General features: G+C 30.3%; 2 protein-coding genes across 2 annotated transcripts in view; one reads left to right on the forward strand and one right to left on the reverse strand.

Moving 5' to 3' along the window:
- The window catches only part of LOC107454523 (extra spindle pole bodies like 1, separase), a 313,495-nt gene that overhangs the window by 91,915 nt on the left and 203,115 nt on the right, over positions 1–18,465 (forward strand). The gene's annotated exons all lie outside the window — the stretch shown is intronic.
- Positions 6,520–7,224, reverse strand: LOC139426717 (uncharacterized). The gene has a single exon (XM_071186502.1). It carries the CDS (start codon positions 7,222–7,224, stop codon positions 6,520–6,522), a length of 705 nt encoding a protein of 234 aa, XP_071042603.1.

An 18,465-nucleotide genomic window follows, 5' to 3' on the forward strand; every position in this document is an offset into this window, starting at 1 on the left:
CCTAGAATCATGTGAATCTCCCACAGCCATTATTATACACAATAAAACTTATTTACACACAAATAAATAGCAGGGTTCCATACAAAAAATAATATTTCATCATTTAATCTACTCATGATTAATAAATTGGGAATTTAGTTACTAGAAATATTACAGTCTCTTAAAGTAAATGGTATTGAATGACAAAAAAAAAAGTTTTAATACAAAATTGTATAAATTTTACTGAGGAATGCATTTTACTGAATTTTAAAAAAAATACACTTTCATTCATGTTGTAAAAGATTTTTTCCTGTAAAAAATAATACATGTTTGTTTTTTTTTCTTTTTCTTTTTTCAAAATTTCTTCAAATTTAAAAATAAATAAGAAGAACATTAGAAAAATCGCAATATGTTAATTTTTTTTTTAATTAATCAAACTTAATACATTGAGAAAACGGTTAAAATGTAGAATAAGGTATGGTATCCCTTGGATTGAGCATTTTATTTAAGATCTTTTACTATACATAAATTCTTACATTCTTCTATTATTTCTTCGATTTGTAATTCACATAATCGACTCGTAATTCACATATTCGATTTCTTATTTTTAGAAAAATCTCACTCATAAAAAATTTACCAGTTTTCTGTAAGAATATTTAAAAAAAACACTTAGGTAAGACGGGCACCAAATTGTATATATTTAACTTTTATTTTTTAATGTTCTAACAAAAACCATTGAAAACGACTGCTTATTCTACATTCTAAAATCATACTAGTTTTTAACCCAAGTTAGTTTTTAATAACTACTTTCATGTTTTGAATATAATAATTATTAATTGAGCATTAAATAACTTTGCTGACAATGTATTTTTAACAAAATTTAATAACTTCTATATATTTTAGAGCTTCAAATTTAGTATCCTGAATTTAACAGGATTGATAATTCTCTACGATAAAAAAAATTATAAAATATCTTAAAGCAAAGCATTAAATTTACCAATACAGTAAAGGAAGCGCATTCTTAATTCGGCATAACTTTTTGTAGTAAAACTACTACAACCACCACATTGATAAATAGGTTCGCCTGTGTCCATATTGAAAATTAGCTAATAATCTTAGGGAAATTTTGCTTCTTATTTGCTGCTAAGAAAATGGCGTCCGCCATTGCCAATGGTTATGACGGAACTAATGCCCGATATTTTCAGGCTCCCGCTAGAGGGCGTAATCGAGCGTTGCGATCCCGAATTGTGAAAAATTAAATATAGTCAGCACAATTAAATATAGTTTTTGAAGATTTCATTGCTGACAGTTGTCATTTGAAAACTATTATATTGTTTATTATTACAAAGTTTTCGAATTCACATTCATTTTATTTCTTATTTATTACTTAAAATAAATATGTGAATTTTTGATTTAGAAAATTTGCGACCACTCTCAACTTTTAGATTTCTTTTTGTTTGAGAGAGAATATTTGCAAAAATATGCCGCCTAAATGAATCGCTCTTGGTCGATCAACATATATTAAAATAAAATCAGTGCTTGGAGTCCCTCCGCGCGGAAGAAGTTAAACTTCGTAATGTGGAAATGAAAATAGGAAGGGGTAGAAATTGATTTTTAACAAAATCATATTTAAGACAAACTTTATTAACAATGCTTACAATTCACAATTGATCGCATCTTTTAATTATCATTTTCGAGTGGAGAAATATCCAAATCTATAACATTTACAATGGGATTATGATAACTAAAGTAAGATACGAAATGTTTGAGTTCTATTTTTTCAATATTTCTTGCAAAAACTGCATCAATGGTAGTTCCCCCTTTGGTTGTTGGATTATTCCTACCATTTATCATTTCCAATCCAAATTTGTCTTTAAGGAAGGTTAATAATGCTTCAGGTAACAAGAAATTCACATTAAAATCTCTTGCGAGGATCACAGGCCGCGCTCACAATAATCAATTTCTTCACCAGTAACGTCTGCCAGAGCTTGTGAACCTGCAGTGGATAGTGGCAATAAAGATTTTGCAATAAATAATTTAATATCCCTCATGGCTGCATTTGATGAAATATAAATGGCAATTAGAAAAGAGAAAACCTAATTGATATTCACAAGAGACGTACCTTGACATAACCTTAAATCCGTCGCCTTGTCCGTGGGATTGTTTTCACTCATTTAGGTTGAGCTACAAAAAGGTTCTGTGTTTAGAGAGAATTGTTGTTTCATGGTCTTGGCAAAAGTTTTTACCTTATCTCAATCAGTGTAAATCGCTGTGTTGTTATCATTCAGTGGTAAATTAGAGGGTGAGCCCTTTTAGGTTGTCCGTTAAAATTCGAATGCAGTTATTAATATCACTGATCCTGTTTAGTTCCCTTTGTGATTTAAGGTTTTTTCATAAGGATATTATGGTAGAGTGTCCAGTTAATTCTCTTTGTCGTGATGCTTTTGTTAATTTTAGGCAGGCAGGTAGAGATGAGGACTGGGAGGTGATCGCTAGTTAATTCATTCAGTACGGTCATAGCAAAGGGTGTTTTTATGTTTGTTATCATGATATCCAGTACTATATCGGGTTTATATCCCGGGTTATGATGGTAATAGGTAGATTCAGTTGGAGCGTATAATGTGAGGCCATGGGATTTAATAATATTTCTTAGTTTGAGACCTTGCCTGTTATTGGCATTGCAGCCCCAGTTAATGTTTTTAGCATTTATGTCGCCCATAACAATGGTGTCCATATTGGAGCTAAATAAATTCTTAAAGTGCTCTTCCTTTAAATCATTGCCAGGGAGGTTGTATATTGATGATAATTTGATATTATGGTCATCTATTTGAATAATAGCAGAGGTTTCGTCTATGTTATCAGTGGTTTTGATGATATATACCGCTGATTTGTAGGCTCTGGAAATATAGATGTCAGTTCCCCCACCATAATGGGTAAGTCGGTCACATCTGTAGCTGTAGTAATGTGGTAATTTCAGTTAGTGCTGTGGTTTTGCATGAGTCTTCGTAACGGCTATAATGTCTGGCGAGTAATCAGTAACGAAATCCATTACTTCAGTCATTTTATTAGTAAGGCTGTTAGCATTCCACAGTACTATATTTAGACATGAAGCGCTGTTTTTGTTATCCATTATTGAGTTTATTTATTTCGTCATTTACCTCAGGATTCTGAGTTCTAGGATTTTGTTCTATCACTTTTGCTGTTTAGATTTTGAGATGTTTCTATAGCCTGCTTAAGTAGATTCGTTATGTTTATGTTATTTTCAGGTTTGGAATTTTTGAGTACACTATCATATGTTTTGCTATTATTTGTATTTGAGACTGAGATCTTTTTTGGTCTTTTAAATTCCACCGGTCTTCTAATATTGCTTTTAATTTTTATAACTATTTTTTCATATACTGGATATTTTGTATGATTTGCAGGGTGGTCTCCCTGACAGTTACAGCATTTAACTTGTTAAAGGTATTTGGGCAATCTTTTGTATGATGGTCTCCTGCACACTTTACGCATCTTGCTGGATGCCTGCAGTTTGTTTGTCCATGGAAAAAGTTTTGACACCTATGACATTGTGTCGGGCGTTCAGATTTGTTGTATTCTTCCACTCTAATTTTACATCCTGTTAGGTATACGATTTTATAAATTTCAATGTAGATAGGCTATTTGATGTAGATAGGCTATTTGATTTTTGTTCGATCTCTTCTGCGTTCTAACTGTGTGACATTATTTATAGTTAGTCCAATTTCAATTAATTTCTTTTTAATCTCTTCTGCTGTGGTTTCTTTTGGGATATCTTTTAGAACAACTCTCATTGATCTATTTTCAGGTAAGCTATAAGTATGATAGCTGATGTTCATTTCTTCGAGAATTGTGTTTATTCTATTTTCTAGATCGTTTACTCTTATTACGAAATTTTCAGCATTAGCTTTACCAGTGACACCTGTTATACCTTTGTCTTTCATAATTCTACGAAAGTTAGGCCATTCAAAATTTTTGTCTTGTATTATGAAAGGTGGGGGTGCCGCCGTTTTTTTTTTTTTCTTTTTGGTTTTTTGAATTAGTTATCTTTTGTTTCGTTTTCTATTTCGAATGTATCCATTTGATTTTGGTCATGTTCAATATTTTCATTCATGAGTGGGAACTCATTTGTTCTTTTGAACTTTTTGCTTTAATTGTTTTGATTAGAGGGGTAGGGATCTGAGTTTTTATCTATAAAGCACCCTATTACTTCTAGGTTTTGTTCTTGCCAAAAGTCTTTTATTTCACTGATAGTGATTTTTTGAAATTCCTTTCCTAATTAACTCCATAGTATTACTTCTGATTTCTTGTGATTTGCTAGCTGTTTTATCATATCCATCTTTAAAGAATAAACAATGATTTATTAATTGTAATGTATTAGAGACTAATTTTTTAAAATACCACGTCGTCATCCTTTCACCCTTCCCTCCTATTGGCCGTGCACAAACATACACTGTCATGACTCTAGGCCTACGGCGAACCCGGTGAAGAAGCAACCCTGTACGGTCCGATCCGGGCAATGTGTATTAACCATAGTACGATGAGCAACCCTGCACGAACGGTCAAGCACCGGGTCATCGTTTTATCAGAGGTACACTATATGTAAGTAATGTAAATATATTATAAATAACGTAATATATATTTCAATACTATCAGTTTTGTACTGTATATAGTACAAATATCATTCTCATTATCTCTAAACTTTTTATTGACTATGGGGACTTCCCCCGTATTCCTTCCCCCTCTCTAGCGTAGAGCCAATAATCACAGTCGCCTAAGGGCTAAACTTATTAGATGAAAAAGCATAATGAATAATAACTTTGAATAACTTTATATCAACTCAAGTCCTTTCTTCCTGTTGCACTGATGAAGGTTGCCCTTTAAGCATCCGAAACAGCTGTCTGTATTTTGTAAATATTTTTGTGCTCTTTAACGTTGTTTGCCTCACTTTTGTAAAAATTGGCTGTTTGCTAATATGAAAAACAGCACTACTTGTGCATGTAGCACACATATTCCTCTGTAGTTACTGAGTCTATTGCGAATGAGTATATTATAGTTGTATTTTAAAAATTAAAAAAAGAAGCTATATGAAATGGAAAGAACTAAAAATAATGAATAAAATTATTTAGTGATAAGCATAACAAAAATAAAATTCCATATAGTGCAAGAAAATTAAATTTCTTTTGTTTTTATTAGCTATTTCGTGATTAATTTTTGTAGTTTTACACGAAATCTTAGTATTTACTTAATCTTTATTTTTTATTAACTTTACTTAAGAAAGTAATTCATTTTTTTACAAATAGGTTCGGTTTTGTCCAAATTTCATAAATTTATATTTTTAGTTTTATGATAAAAAATTCTGTGTGAAAGTACAATTTTTTTTAAAATTGCTTAATTAATCTTCTTCTCTATTCATTAAATTTTTCCTCTCAGAGGGTTTACCTTCTTTAGGTAAACACAGGGAGTCACACTCCGGGGTACCCTAGTGATCTGTGCTCCCTTCCGTTTCCTCCCCCTTTTCTTCTACTTCCTCTTCCTCCTTGTCATGGTTGCCAAATTGACTGGTGAGGGCGTCTTGTCTGTGTTCGATTGCCACCCTGTTGTATCGGATCCAGATGGGAAGAGACCACCCGCGTGCTTGCCGTGCGTGGATACCCGTGTCCCTGGAAAAGGGGAACCTGGCAGTTGAGGGGCATCCTGGTACCCCAATACACTGCTTTGGCCCGTACTTCAGGTAAACAGGAGGTGCATATTGGCCTGTATGCATCAACCGACTAGCCACGAACGTCATCTTTTGGTCAGGGTCAAGCCTGCGGTTACTTACTGGGCACCTCGTTAAGGGTGGAGGCTGCTTCAGGAGTGACTCACGGCCGTATAACTATGTGCACGATCACGACGAATTGTTCAAGAACTACGATGAGCTATAATAATAATAACAACATTTTATTACATAACGGAGGTAAGTTAACACGAGCTGCGGAAGACCGCAGGTAATCCTTTCACATCACAATCACGACTGCAACTACTGTATTACAAAAAACTTAGGGGAGGCAGCCGGTAGCTGCTTACTTCGCACTTTCGATATTGGAATGTGTGCCAAAGCGCCTTTTGCAAATTAATTCGGCACGCACGTCACCGGTGAACAGAATGTTCACCTAATTAATACCACTTAAGGATTTACAATAATACTTATCAAAACAAAGATATAACTAAAACTGTTATCATAATGTGACTATATTCAAACAATTGCAAAAAATTATTACAGATACAATAAACATACATTACGATGCAAATTGAATATATAAGAAAAATTCTAGTAAATTACAAAGAGCAAAATATTTTTAAACGTGTATACATACTTAAGGCTTTCAAACTGGTTAAAAAAGAAGTGAATTATTTAGGTTACTCTTATCTGCAAAATAGAAGCAAAATTAGTGAAACTTATCAATTAATTTCTAAAGGATAAAGAAGCTGTATAGGTTTTTTAAAACTGCCTTTAGAAGTTTTAACTAAGCAAGATCTGACCTAATTGTCTCTACCTAAAAATATTTCCTGAATGATCCCTAATTCCCACAACAATTTTGATTTAACATTTTCTTCAATAAGAACAATATCATGAACATTTAAATTTTTATGAATAGATGAAGTTTTAAATTGGTTATTAGTTTTTAATTGAAGTAAATATTGTTCTTTCCATCGTTTCCATAATTGTTTAACAAGGAGAGATTGGTAAGTTTTTCTTTTGCTGTAGGAATCCCTTGCAGTAGTAGAATCTAATAGTTCTATGAAATGGAGGGGATATTTTGATTGTCCATATCCTAATTCGAGGAAATGAGCCGGAGTGAGAGGTTCAGGCTCTCCTGGACTATTTTCGACATACGTAAGAGGTCGATTATTAACAATTAATTCGATCTCTGCGAGTACGGTCGAAAGTTCTTCGAATGTTAGTAGAGCCTTGCCTAGTATTTTTCTCAAGGGTTCTTTTATGGTTTTAACTAGTCGTTCATAGAATCCACCCCACCAAGGGGCACGTTCAACAATGAATTTCCAGTGGATACCCTTGTCTGCGATGAAGTGTCGAAATTCACTGTCCTTCAAAATATTGGTGAAATACGCTAACTCCTTCTGAGCAGCCTTAAACGTACGCGCATTATCCGAATATATAATCTTGCAGTTTCCTCTACGGGAGAGGAATCTCCGGAACGCAAGGAGAAAACACTTAGTTGACATATCTGATACAAGTTCTAAGTGAACAGCACGCGTGACTGCACACGTAAACAGTGCGACGTAAGACTTATGAAAGTCTTGTCTGTCCTTTACGAGTATTGCTCCTGTAAAGTCGATTCCCACAATTTGGAAAGGGGGAGATTGAGAAATTCTGTCCTGAGGCAGCTGTCCACTTAATTGGTCAGCTGGTTTGGCATTATATTTTTTACAAATGAGACAAAGCCGAATGATTGATTTTGCTAGCTGACGACATTTAGGTATCCAATAATTTTTTCGAATTTGAGTCAAAGTTGCCGATACACCACAATGAGCAATACGTTCATGTTCCCTAATCACAAGCAACTCGGCAAATTTACTACGCCGAGGAAGAATTATTGGATGCTTTTCACCCAAGTACAAATCTGCTTCATTTAATCGACTGGTAATTCGCAATATATTGTCCTCATCTAAGTATGGCACTAAAGTTTTTATTTCAGAATTATTTCGAAGTTGCTTATTGTCTTTTAAAGTCGATATCTCCTCTGGATAAAATTCGTNNGGAGGGTGTATTTTTTCTCCATCTACGAAATGCCTTTATTTATAAGGTTAGAAAACAGAAAATTTTGTATCAAAACAGTACTCACTTAAATTTTTTGTTATTTTTGCCTTTCAACAATTAATACAACCTATTTAAATTTTCTAAAATTCATATCTAAATTTAATGCATGTTATATTATTTTAGAATAGAACTTATAGTTTGCTTATTGAAGGACAGCATGCATATCATAAGTTACATGTTACAATTTCAGTTTTTATAAGTAATAAATGAAAATACTCACAAGTCAAATTTAGATTCTCCTTCATCTAAATATGTTCTTGCCATATAATCTGTCATTTGATCTGTAGCAATCCCTGGAGGAGCTTCGTTTTCCAGCCAGATGAAAGCCTCGCCCATCATGTCTGGTGGCACTAATGGAAGTGCCACCAGTCTCTTAATCCATTTTCGTGTCACATCGTCATTTTTAAAATTGTGAACTAGCCCCAATTTTTGCACCTAAAAGAATTAATTAAAGATGAATTAAGAAAAGTTTGTCTATTTTTTTCGTATATATACCAATCTGTAACCAATGTTTGTATACTAATTTAACTAATCTACTGATGATTTTTTATTAACTATACCACATTGTAGCCAGGGCCTAAAAAAAAGCTAGGATTACAGAAAAACCTTTATTTTAATTAAATATTGAGACATAAACTGTTAGAATCAAAATAGAATGTCAGATAAGTGAAAGGGAATTAAATCTGTCGGAATTTTTTAAACACTTGAGGTGTTTGACCATTTATTTTAAAAAGGAGGTATAAATTAGTTAAAATCGAAGCTCACTTTGAGTATTATAAAGCTTATTTATGAATAATTTAAAACAAATAATTACATACATTCACTTGATTTTTTTAGTAATTTTTTAAAAAAGTACTTTTTCTACATCATTTGAACAAAACCTTTCAACCAATTAACATCTTAGTCAGTAATTAAATAACTAATGCAACTGAGTTACATGTTTTTGCTTACAGCAAATTCTTAACTGTAATTTTCATTCCTGGCAACAACAAAGTTAATGTGTATTTCATATAAAACATATAGTTTTTATACTTAAAAGCTTATGTATTTATTTTTATCAAAGCAATAACTTTTTATGATAAAAAATATTCTTCATCTCGTTATTTAAATAACACAGTAGATTTCACCTTAACATCCTGAATGAGAGTTCACTAACTGAAATCAATGATAACATAAATTAAAATTTTCTGACAGCTTATATTTACCTTCCTCCAAACATTTTGAGCAAAGTGGAAGTAACAGCCCTTGACTGAAATATCTGGAAATGCTTCATTTAGGGCTGACATTACTCCCACTTCAAAATCTAACATACTGGTGGCAGGTGCAAAGTTGCAAAGCAGGTCCAATTTTTCTCTTAGATAATTTTTTTTTAAATTTCACTAATTTAAAATATTTACTAAGTAGAGTTTCCTTTCACATCTATAATATTTTTTATAAGTTAGTAAATAAATTTAACAAGTAAATGTTTATGGATTTTTCAACAAATTTTATAATTTTAATCTCTATATGAAGTCCTTTTAAGCATTTTATGACATACTGCACAGTGCAATAGGACACATTATATTAAGTTAACAATAATCATTACTGATTGTTATTATTACTGTTATAAATTCAGTTCAAAATGAAATCAATGTCATCAATCATTATTTTATTAAATTTTAAAATCAATTTTTTATGATTAAACAAGTTTTATTCCAAGTAAACTAACAAATGTGATGGTATTATGGAGCATAAAAATGATTATAAGTGATGTACAATTATAGCTGCCAATCAAGTAGATTTTATTAAATATACATTTAATCATAACTGTAGCAAACTGTGAATTATGTTTACTTGTACTTTCATATAGGCATATAATTCAGATTTTTTAATATATGTAATGTAAGGTTTAAACTGATTTCTATAAATGAGGGTTTCTTCATTATATATTAGTAATAATTATTTAAATATTCAAGCAATAATCTGTACCAAATATTTGTGTTAAGTATTTTTCTTCTTACTCTAATTAAGATAATACAGAAGATCCTTAAGAGCAAATCATATAATGCAAGCATCTTATGAAATGTTTTATCTAGATCATATCTTTAAACTTACTAAACATGGCAATATTAGTCCGGAACAGAATACAAATAGGCATTTAAGAATTCAATATTCATAGAAAAAAGAATTTTTTTAAATAATTAAGACTGATACGAAACAAAATCAACAATTTTGGCTTGCTCAGCTTTTTAATTTGTATAACCTACCAGCAAACAATTTACATGACTTATTACAGATAGTTTTTGCTTTGTAACAAAAATCATTCAATTTCTAACAAAAATCATTCGAATCATTCAAAATCAAATTTCATAACTGGAATTTTCCTAGTTCGCAACCACGAAGTTCAATAAGTTTCATAGAATTGAAATATGGATAAGATATTAAAAATTTCTCATGTTTATTATTAAAATTACAAGGTTGAAACTGAACTTGAAAGAGATGGCTTTAGTGTTTTTTTTCTTCTCCCATTATCAAAACAATACCTCATTTTATATGGATGTTTGATTGAATGCAAACAACAAGCGTTCGAAAACTTCTTGTGCATCGCTCCGATTTTGTTAATCTCATGAAGCGAGGTGTAAACAGGCTTAATATTATAGTATGTCTTACTGTGATTTGCTTTGAAATTTCCCCAAAATTTTAACATTCATAAAAGTTCTTTAAATTCATGAATTCTTTTAGAAAGTTAATATCACAACATAAATAAATTATAAGGTCTTTCTATGTTTAGAGTGTTATTCTTCATTTGGTTACATTTAAAAAAATATCACATCGTAGAATAGCTCATTTTGTTCTTTTTTGGATAGCATACTTACCGAGATTTCCAGATTCATTTGTTTGTTTCATGGAAATTTAAATTGAAAGAATGTGTCATATTTGCAAACACTACCAGCATAACGATACTCTGTGGCGTGCTTTTTCAAGTTGAAAGGCAAAAATCATTCGGAATTTGCAACTTAAAAAACTTATGGCGAATTTCAACTCCTAATGCTGTGTTTAACTTTACACAGTCAGTCCTCCATATTCACAAAATTCTGAGATTTTAATTAATTTAACTTATGGAGTGTTGGATCATATTAAATTCTTTGTAATGATGGCACCTTGCAAGCATTGCTTATTAAAAAAAGTTCTTAAAATTTGCTTGGATTTCATAAAACAAATTTGAATCAGAATATAAAAACTATCGATTATTTTTAAGCATCAGACAACATTCAAGTTCCTGAACTTCAGAAAGGAATTAAGGGGTTCTTAAAAAGGCAGACAACAAATGTTTGTCGTAAGTAAGTAAAAATTTGAAAAATATGAGAATTTCACTCAAAAAATAAAATATATAGCCTAGAAAAAGTATTACTCACTGGCTCGATACAATATCCGATTCACTTTATGAACGGCCCAATCTTGGCCTGGAGGGCTGTTTCTTCGCTGGTGTATAGAAGTACCTTTCTTTGGCCAATAGGTAGTGCTGCCATCACCTATCAGCCAATTCAACCCCACAATGTTCATTGTCGTATCATCAAACTCTACAACTGCGTATTGCAACATCTAGGCACACATAAAACAAAGTTTGTAATTATCCATACAGTGTTCTTTTTTCAGAAAGCACCAAAATAACTTTCTTGTAGCTTAATTCTTATAAAAAACAACTAGAATTAATTATTATATAAGTTATGCCAAAGCCTAACAGTTAAGGCCTGTTTGTTTTGTTGAAAGTTTTAGATATAAAGAACGTGCTACAAGTAAGATATTGGATAGCAATTTGAATCTTTTAAAGCATAAAATAAATCAGAAGTAGTTTCTCAGAAGTCTTGCGAAATGTTAATCTCGAAATCCACCTGTTCTTAGCTTCATATGGTTATACATCCAAAAAAAATGAACTAGTTTTATAAATTTTTTTTAAGATTTTGTGTTAACCAAAAGTCTCACTTTAATCAAGGTGCACTTTTAAGTAATTAAGTAAAATAACAATATGATTTTACTTTAAATATAGCATACTGAGTCCTTAACGGACAAATGCTGTCATATGGGGCATGGTAATTTTGCTCTTTCTCAAAATTTATCTTTGATAACTAAAAAATAACTTTTACTTTTATATTATTACATATTTAAAATTAGTTGTAATAAACCTTATAATTATAGTTAATCATTACATTCATACCAGGAGGGAACTAAGCTTGAATTATTTCCACATCATTATGGGTTAAATTAGAAGCAACAAATATAACATGAACTGTAAAATACTTAATCAACTGATAAAAATTATTCTTAAGAGCTTAGAAATTCTACCATACTGTGATTACAAGCTACATTTGTATTACACTTAAGATATTTAAATAATTTCTTTTTATTTATAATTTAAAATAAGTTTTCACTAAAATATTATATAAAAGATTAATCTAAGATATTATATAAAGATTGATATGTTTTCACTTACCTAAATTCTACTTTTTAGTTTAATCAGAAGTGCAACATAGCATAGGAGTTACGATGAATTTAAGGAATTTCAAAATAGATATGTATTTAACAGAATTACTCATGCAATGATTTATGCCGATTAATACAATAATTATCATGAGATTAATATGGTTTACACAAGAGAGCAGTTTCTTTTTACAGAAACAGATAATGAAATTTCACTACAAAATATCACTAATTAAATATATACTTTTATTGGATGTTAGTATGCCTCTTAGATTTTTATTGAAGAAAAGCTACGAAGGTAAATTTTAAGGAAAAAATTAAACAATGGGTAAGTTACAATTATAATGAAATATGCTATTTGTGACCAAAACATGCAATCTAAAATTTTAAAAAAAGCATCTTATCCTTTTAAACACATTTCACTTAACTAATCTGAAAAAAAAGGAGACATCTGTTGGCATTAATTAACCATCCAGAGCGCGGGACGTGAGCCCTTCTCCTTTTGGCGTTCCATGCTTTTTTTTAAAAAGTGGGTTGCGTCCACTCGGCACGCTTTTTTAAAGTGGGTCGCATCCACTCAACACGCTTTTTAAAGCGGGTTGCATCCACTACGCAAAGATCAGAATAGCAAATACATTTAAATTTACAAATATAAGGTATTCACACTATAAGGTACAGACAAATTTACAAATATCAGGCACTACAAAAAAATCAGAGTAAAAATTATATTTAAATTTACAAATATCAAGTACTAACAAATTTACAAATATCAGGCACGCTTTTTATAGTGGGTCGCATCCACTACATAATGATCAGAGTAGTAATTATATTTAGATTTACAAATATCAGGTATTCATTTTAATAATTTCATGAAAATCTTTTTATTAGATCAATTAAATTTTATCAAATATTTTTACTAGTGTAAGAAATACACTTTAAAAATTAAATATGAATTAAAGGATAAATTACATAATATTCTGATGCTGATTTTAAAGCAACAGCTCTATACTTAATATCAGAAAGTTTCCCCTGAAATAGAAAGGGAATCTACCTTGAATATATGGAACTTAGAGGAGTTGCAAGGCTCAGTAAAAAAATCTCCTCGATTTAGAAATTTATAGCCAATAATGTAAACAATGTTATCAATTTCTATAATATTATTAATAAGAACAACAGTTAAATCTTTAAGTACTACACGATTGTTACAATAGTTAATATGTAATGTATAGTCTTTACAAGAAACTTTTGAAAAACTGAGCACAGGTCATACCTAAAGTAGGTCCATTAGAATGCTTTCCAGACAGTTCGACTTTATCTGTACTTACAGATGTACTGTCAACATTCGAGACTTCAGAATATCTCCTAACAAGCTGCTGTAAGGGCCTGTTAGGTGACCTAATCCAGCTGTTTAATTTGCACATGCAGCTTTCAAATGGAAAAGCACTGAACTGATCCAATATGCCGTATAATTTAACATCATCCGCCAGATGAAGTAAACTATACACATTTGAAACAAACATTTCAACACCATATAACTCTTCAATACCTCTTACAAATGATATTAACAAATCCTTAGCATAATCGATTGCTTTAGGAAGAGCATTGTCACGGCACAAAATAATAATTGCTACATGAAGCTTCAAGAAATGTTTAAAATGAGTTGATGAAAGTAAAGATTTTAAAACAAAAGGACCAATGTATAAAAGAAATAATCTGAATTCAGTAGCTTTCCAGCGATCTAACTCAGTAAGTGGTTTTGGCTTCCTACTGAATTCAATAGGAATGCAATCCCTTAAGGAAATCAAGACTTCGGACATAGAATCAACTAAAGACTGAGACAAACGAGCTATCCCTCTTTTCTTGCTCCAATGAAATAGCAAACAACGCATAACCCCCAAGCTCACAGAATGCAGATAATCTGAAGGAAATTGTCTTACCATAATAATTGGAAGTTTACACAGAGGAGAATAAAAAATAGTGGTGTTTAGGATCGAAATATTGCCTAAATGAAAAATCTGTTCGCAAAGAATACTCAAGAACAACATGACCTTTCCATTCACTCTCTGTGTGCATTTATCACAACTATGAAAGGTATTATGATATTTTGTGCCTTTCATGAAGGATTTAGCAGGAAGATCACAGATAAATGGTCCGGTGAGAACAAGTACATAAGATTGATTTTGGACTAAAAATCCTTTTGAAAGAGAATTCATTTCATCTATCAAAGATGATAAATACTCATGAACAGATCCTGGTTTTGATGTACCACAATACACACCTACAATAAAAGGACTCAGATTAATTGACTCATTCAAAATACTTGTTATGGGCCAGAAATGTTTTGATGAACTTCTAAACAACTGAACACCATCAATATTTGTTTTAATGGAAAGTTTAATATTTCCTAAACTATAATGGTGCTCCGTTTTAATGCCATGAAGAATTTTTCTATGAAGCCCCTTCATCAAGCCAAAATGATAATGCTCACCATCACCAATTTTTTTCACATCCACATTATTTGCAGGAGTTGATAACAATGTCCAAGCATCACGAGGTAAATCATGATATTTACCCAATGTTTTTAACAAATCCCCTAAAGCACCTAGTGTCACATTGTAATTAATAGCCCAATTCCGTAACTCACCTTTTAAATTCAACTCACTACTTAATTCTTCATCTGAGTCGGACCCTAAACTTAAATTATGCTCAGATGTGGATATATAATAATCAGATAGAAAAGATTCTGAGTCAGAAAGTAAATTGGATTCCATTGCATTAAACGGAATAATCGTCGAGATCGAACCAGATGAATTATCACTAACAATGCAATTAATATCATTTATAGGGGGTAAAACAGAATATGGAAGAGAAGATGAATCTGAAATAACATAATTAGATGAAACAAATGTTACATTAGAAGAAATAGAACATTTCTTCAAGCATTCCTGACTGAGTTTTTTAACTCTTCTTTGGCCGCGACGCACCTTGTTAATTTCACTCATTGAAAATATAAAAAATTAGATTAACAGAAAAAAGAGTGAATGAAGTAAAGATAAAAAAATTTTTACCAACTTTCAGAGCTTTAGATCAATTGCAGAACTTAACAATCTGGAACAAGGAGCAGATGATGAGGAGGAAATGATGAAGAAATTCTCCCGCCTTAAAGCGCTACGGAAGGTTGCTTCATTCCAGCTCCAGATTAAATCGCCATATTTGGCTTCGTTGTTCTCTTATATCGCCAAGACAATTATAATTATAAGTAATTCAAACCTTTCTTTAAAAAAAATTTTTGTACTTTTAAATATTATTACAAATCTTTTTATGAGAATTTCGTCGAAGTAGAAACTAAGTGAGTGATTTTGAAAAATTTATATTACATAAGTAATTAAAAAATAACCGAAGTCAGGTTATAAAAATAACCTGACTTCGCCATTAAAAACATAAAAGAAAAAATGTTGGTAGAATTTTCGGCGTCTAAAATAATTCTTTTTTTTTTTTGCTTCAATTTTCTATTGAATAATTTTTGGTGCACTTTAAAATGAATATTTTATAATGTTAATATTTTATTTTTGATTTCGTAAGGGATATAATTTTATTATTTTTTTAATTCTTTCATTTGCTACTTATGGCCATGTGATTGCACGAAATCGACAAAAGAATAAATGTTACATAAAGGAATATTAAATTAATTTTTTTATTGTCATTATTTATTTTTCTGCGAGATACAGAATGCAAACGTAACTATTTAATATTTAGTCTTTAAAATTGTGGAGAGTCGAATGCTAAGCAACGCACAGTTATCAGAATTTGAGAAAAATGTAATTAATCGGTAATGGTCTGAGATACTTGTCAGTTTTCATATATTCTGTTATTTTAATCTCTCCCGATCGTTTACGTTAATTTTTATCCTGTGGAATATAATTTTGTGATTGTTGCCTTCATGTAAGTATGAACTTTTAAAAATCTAATTTTTCGGAAACATTTTAATTTATAAATTAAATTATTGAAAGTACTTTCTTATTTTTATAGAATGGAATGGAATAAAAATGCTGTCTGCAAACTCATTGCTGAGTACAAGGAGAGACCAGAATTGTGGGACAGTAATATCCCATCATATTCCGATCGCTCTATCAGAGAGAAATCTCTGAATGATATAGCTAAGCTGTTTGATACAGATGTTGAGAATGTAAAAAAGAAGATAAACAATCTGCGGACGCAGTTTTTGGATAATCAGAAAAAAGTGATCGAATCGAGGACAAGTGGAGCTGGTAAAATAAATATAATTTTCTTTATTTTTTAAAGAATTTATGAAAATTTAAATGAAACATTCATGAAGCTAGCAAATTAAACAAAATATTTATCACTATAAGAGTTTTATTTCAATCTACTTAAATTTAAATATAAAGCTTTAAAAAAAACGTTGATAAGTTGTTCTTTTTCTCAAAATTTTTTATTTCAATCTGTTAATACAAATAACATGGGATTTAAATGATTTTTATTTTTAGATTTACTATTTGCATAAAAAATTCCAGCACTTAACCAAATATTTTTATATGTTATTAATATAATATACATTATTACCTAACTTTAAGTTAGCATTATTANAAACTTTATTTGTGAAAACCTTCAGAGTGGCGGACAGCTGGCCGCCTTAGGTGGCTAGTTATAAATAAAGTAAACAAAATATGTAATTTCAAAGCAAACGATTCTTTTCTTTTGCTTTCTTTAAACAGAAATATAATCAATACCTTTAATATATTTCTACCCAAGTTCCATACAATTAAAATATATAATTTAAGTTTTTTTGTTGATAAAACTAAAGAAATTTTGATGAATTATTTCCCTGGATAATACGAAACTGTACTGTTCTTCAGGTACAAGTTATTGTTTATATTCTAATTAAAAAATGTTTGTCATGATTTTTTCAAAGTACAATTTGCTGTTTCTGCATCTTTTATTGAACTAAATGTGTAAATTCAAAACAATTACTTATTACTTTTATTTATATACTTTCATCAATGTATATTTGCCTCAGTTTCTGTTCATTTTATAAAACTAAAATAATTAATTTAGATTTAATTTAAAAAATAAATGTTGTTGAACTGTTTTCTTGGTGAAATTTTTTAATATTTCAGCCTCATAAATTTAATCTTGAATTACTGACATTATTTGATATTGTTTTTGCCTATTGTTTGAAGTTAGAGCATAAGTTAATACAAAGCAAATAATTATAACTCCAACTAAATTTGTGTTAAATGTATAAAATGAAAAGAATTTATTTGAATTTTTACTTAAAATTAGAGATATGTTGGTGGAATGAGAACAATTATGAATTAATATAATTGTAAACAAATCTTCATTTCAGTAAAATAATTAGTGCCATTTACTATTAATCTCAGCTGAAGTTTAATTTTTAACAGCTTAATTAACTAAGAGTTTCTGAAGCCACATATAATTTTAAATACAGATGAGATGATTATTATATTTTATTACAGGTCTCGATGATGTCTTTGAACCAAAGTGTGTGCACTATAAAGAGTTGATGTTTCTGAAACAAAGTACCGTTCCTCGTGACAGAAGGAATAATTTAAAGGTTCGTATAAAAATAAGATTTTAACTTTAAAATTAGGCACTATGTTATTGCTTGAAACCCGATAAAATATTTGATTTACATCTCTAGTTTAAAACTATGAAAGTAATATATATATTTTTTTACTTAATTACAGCATAACTGTTGAAATTAAAGAAAAAAAACTACTAAAATATCCTTATTAGTCCTATAATTTCTCACTATTGATTTTTTAATTGAAACTGTAAAGTCATCCATGAGGAAAGCAAGTTGTTTTGTTATGATGTTCGGGTGAGAATGTTATTAATCCTACTGATTTCAATTATATAAAAATTTCGTTGGGAATCTGTTATAAGGATTTTTCTTCACGAAACCCAATGATACCATCTAACTCTGTATTGCAAAATTAGGAGGTACTTATCTCTGAAAAAACACATTTCAGTTTTAATTAATGAAGCCTATATAAGTCAAAAGTTATTAAATTTAAGTGAAATCAACATTATTAACAAATTTACTTCTAAGTTAAATTATTGCTCCTTTAAACCTAAAAACACTATTAGTAATTTCCGTAGAAGCACATTGATAAGTTACTTTAAAAGTCACATGAAGCTTTATTTCC

Source organism: Parasteatoda tepidariorum, chromosome 10, assembly GCF_043381705.1.
Source record: "Parasteatoda tepidariorum isolate YZ-2023 chromosome 10, CAS_Ptep_4.0, whole genome shotgun sequence".
In the NCBI taxonomy this organism is placed as follows: Eukaryota; Metazoa; Arthropoda; class Arachnida; order Araneae; family Theridiidae; genus Parasteatoda; species Parasteatoda tepidariorum.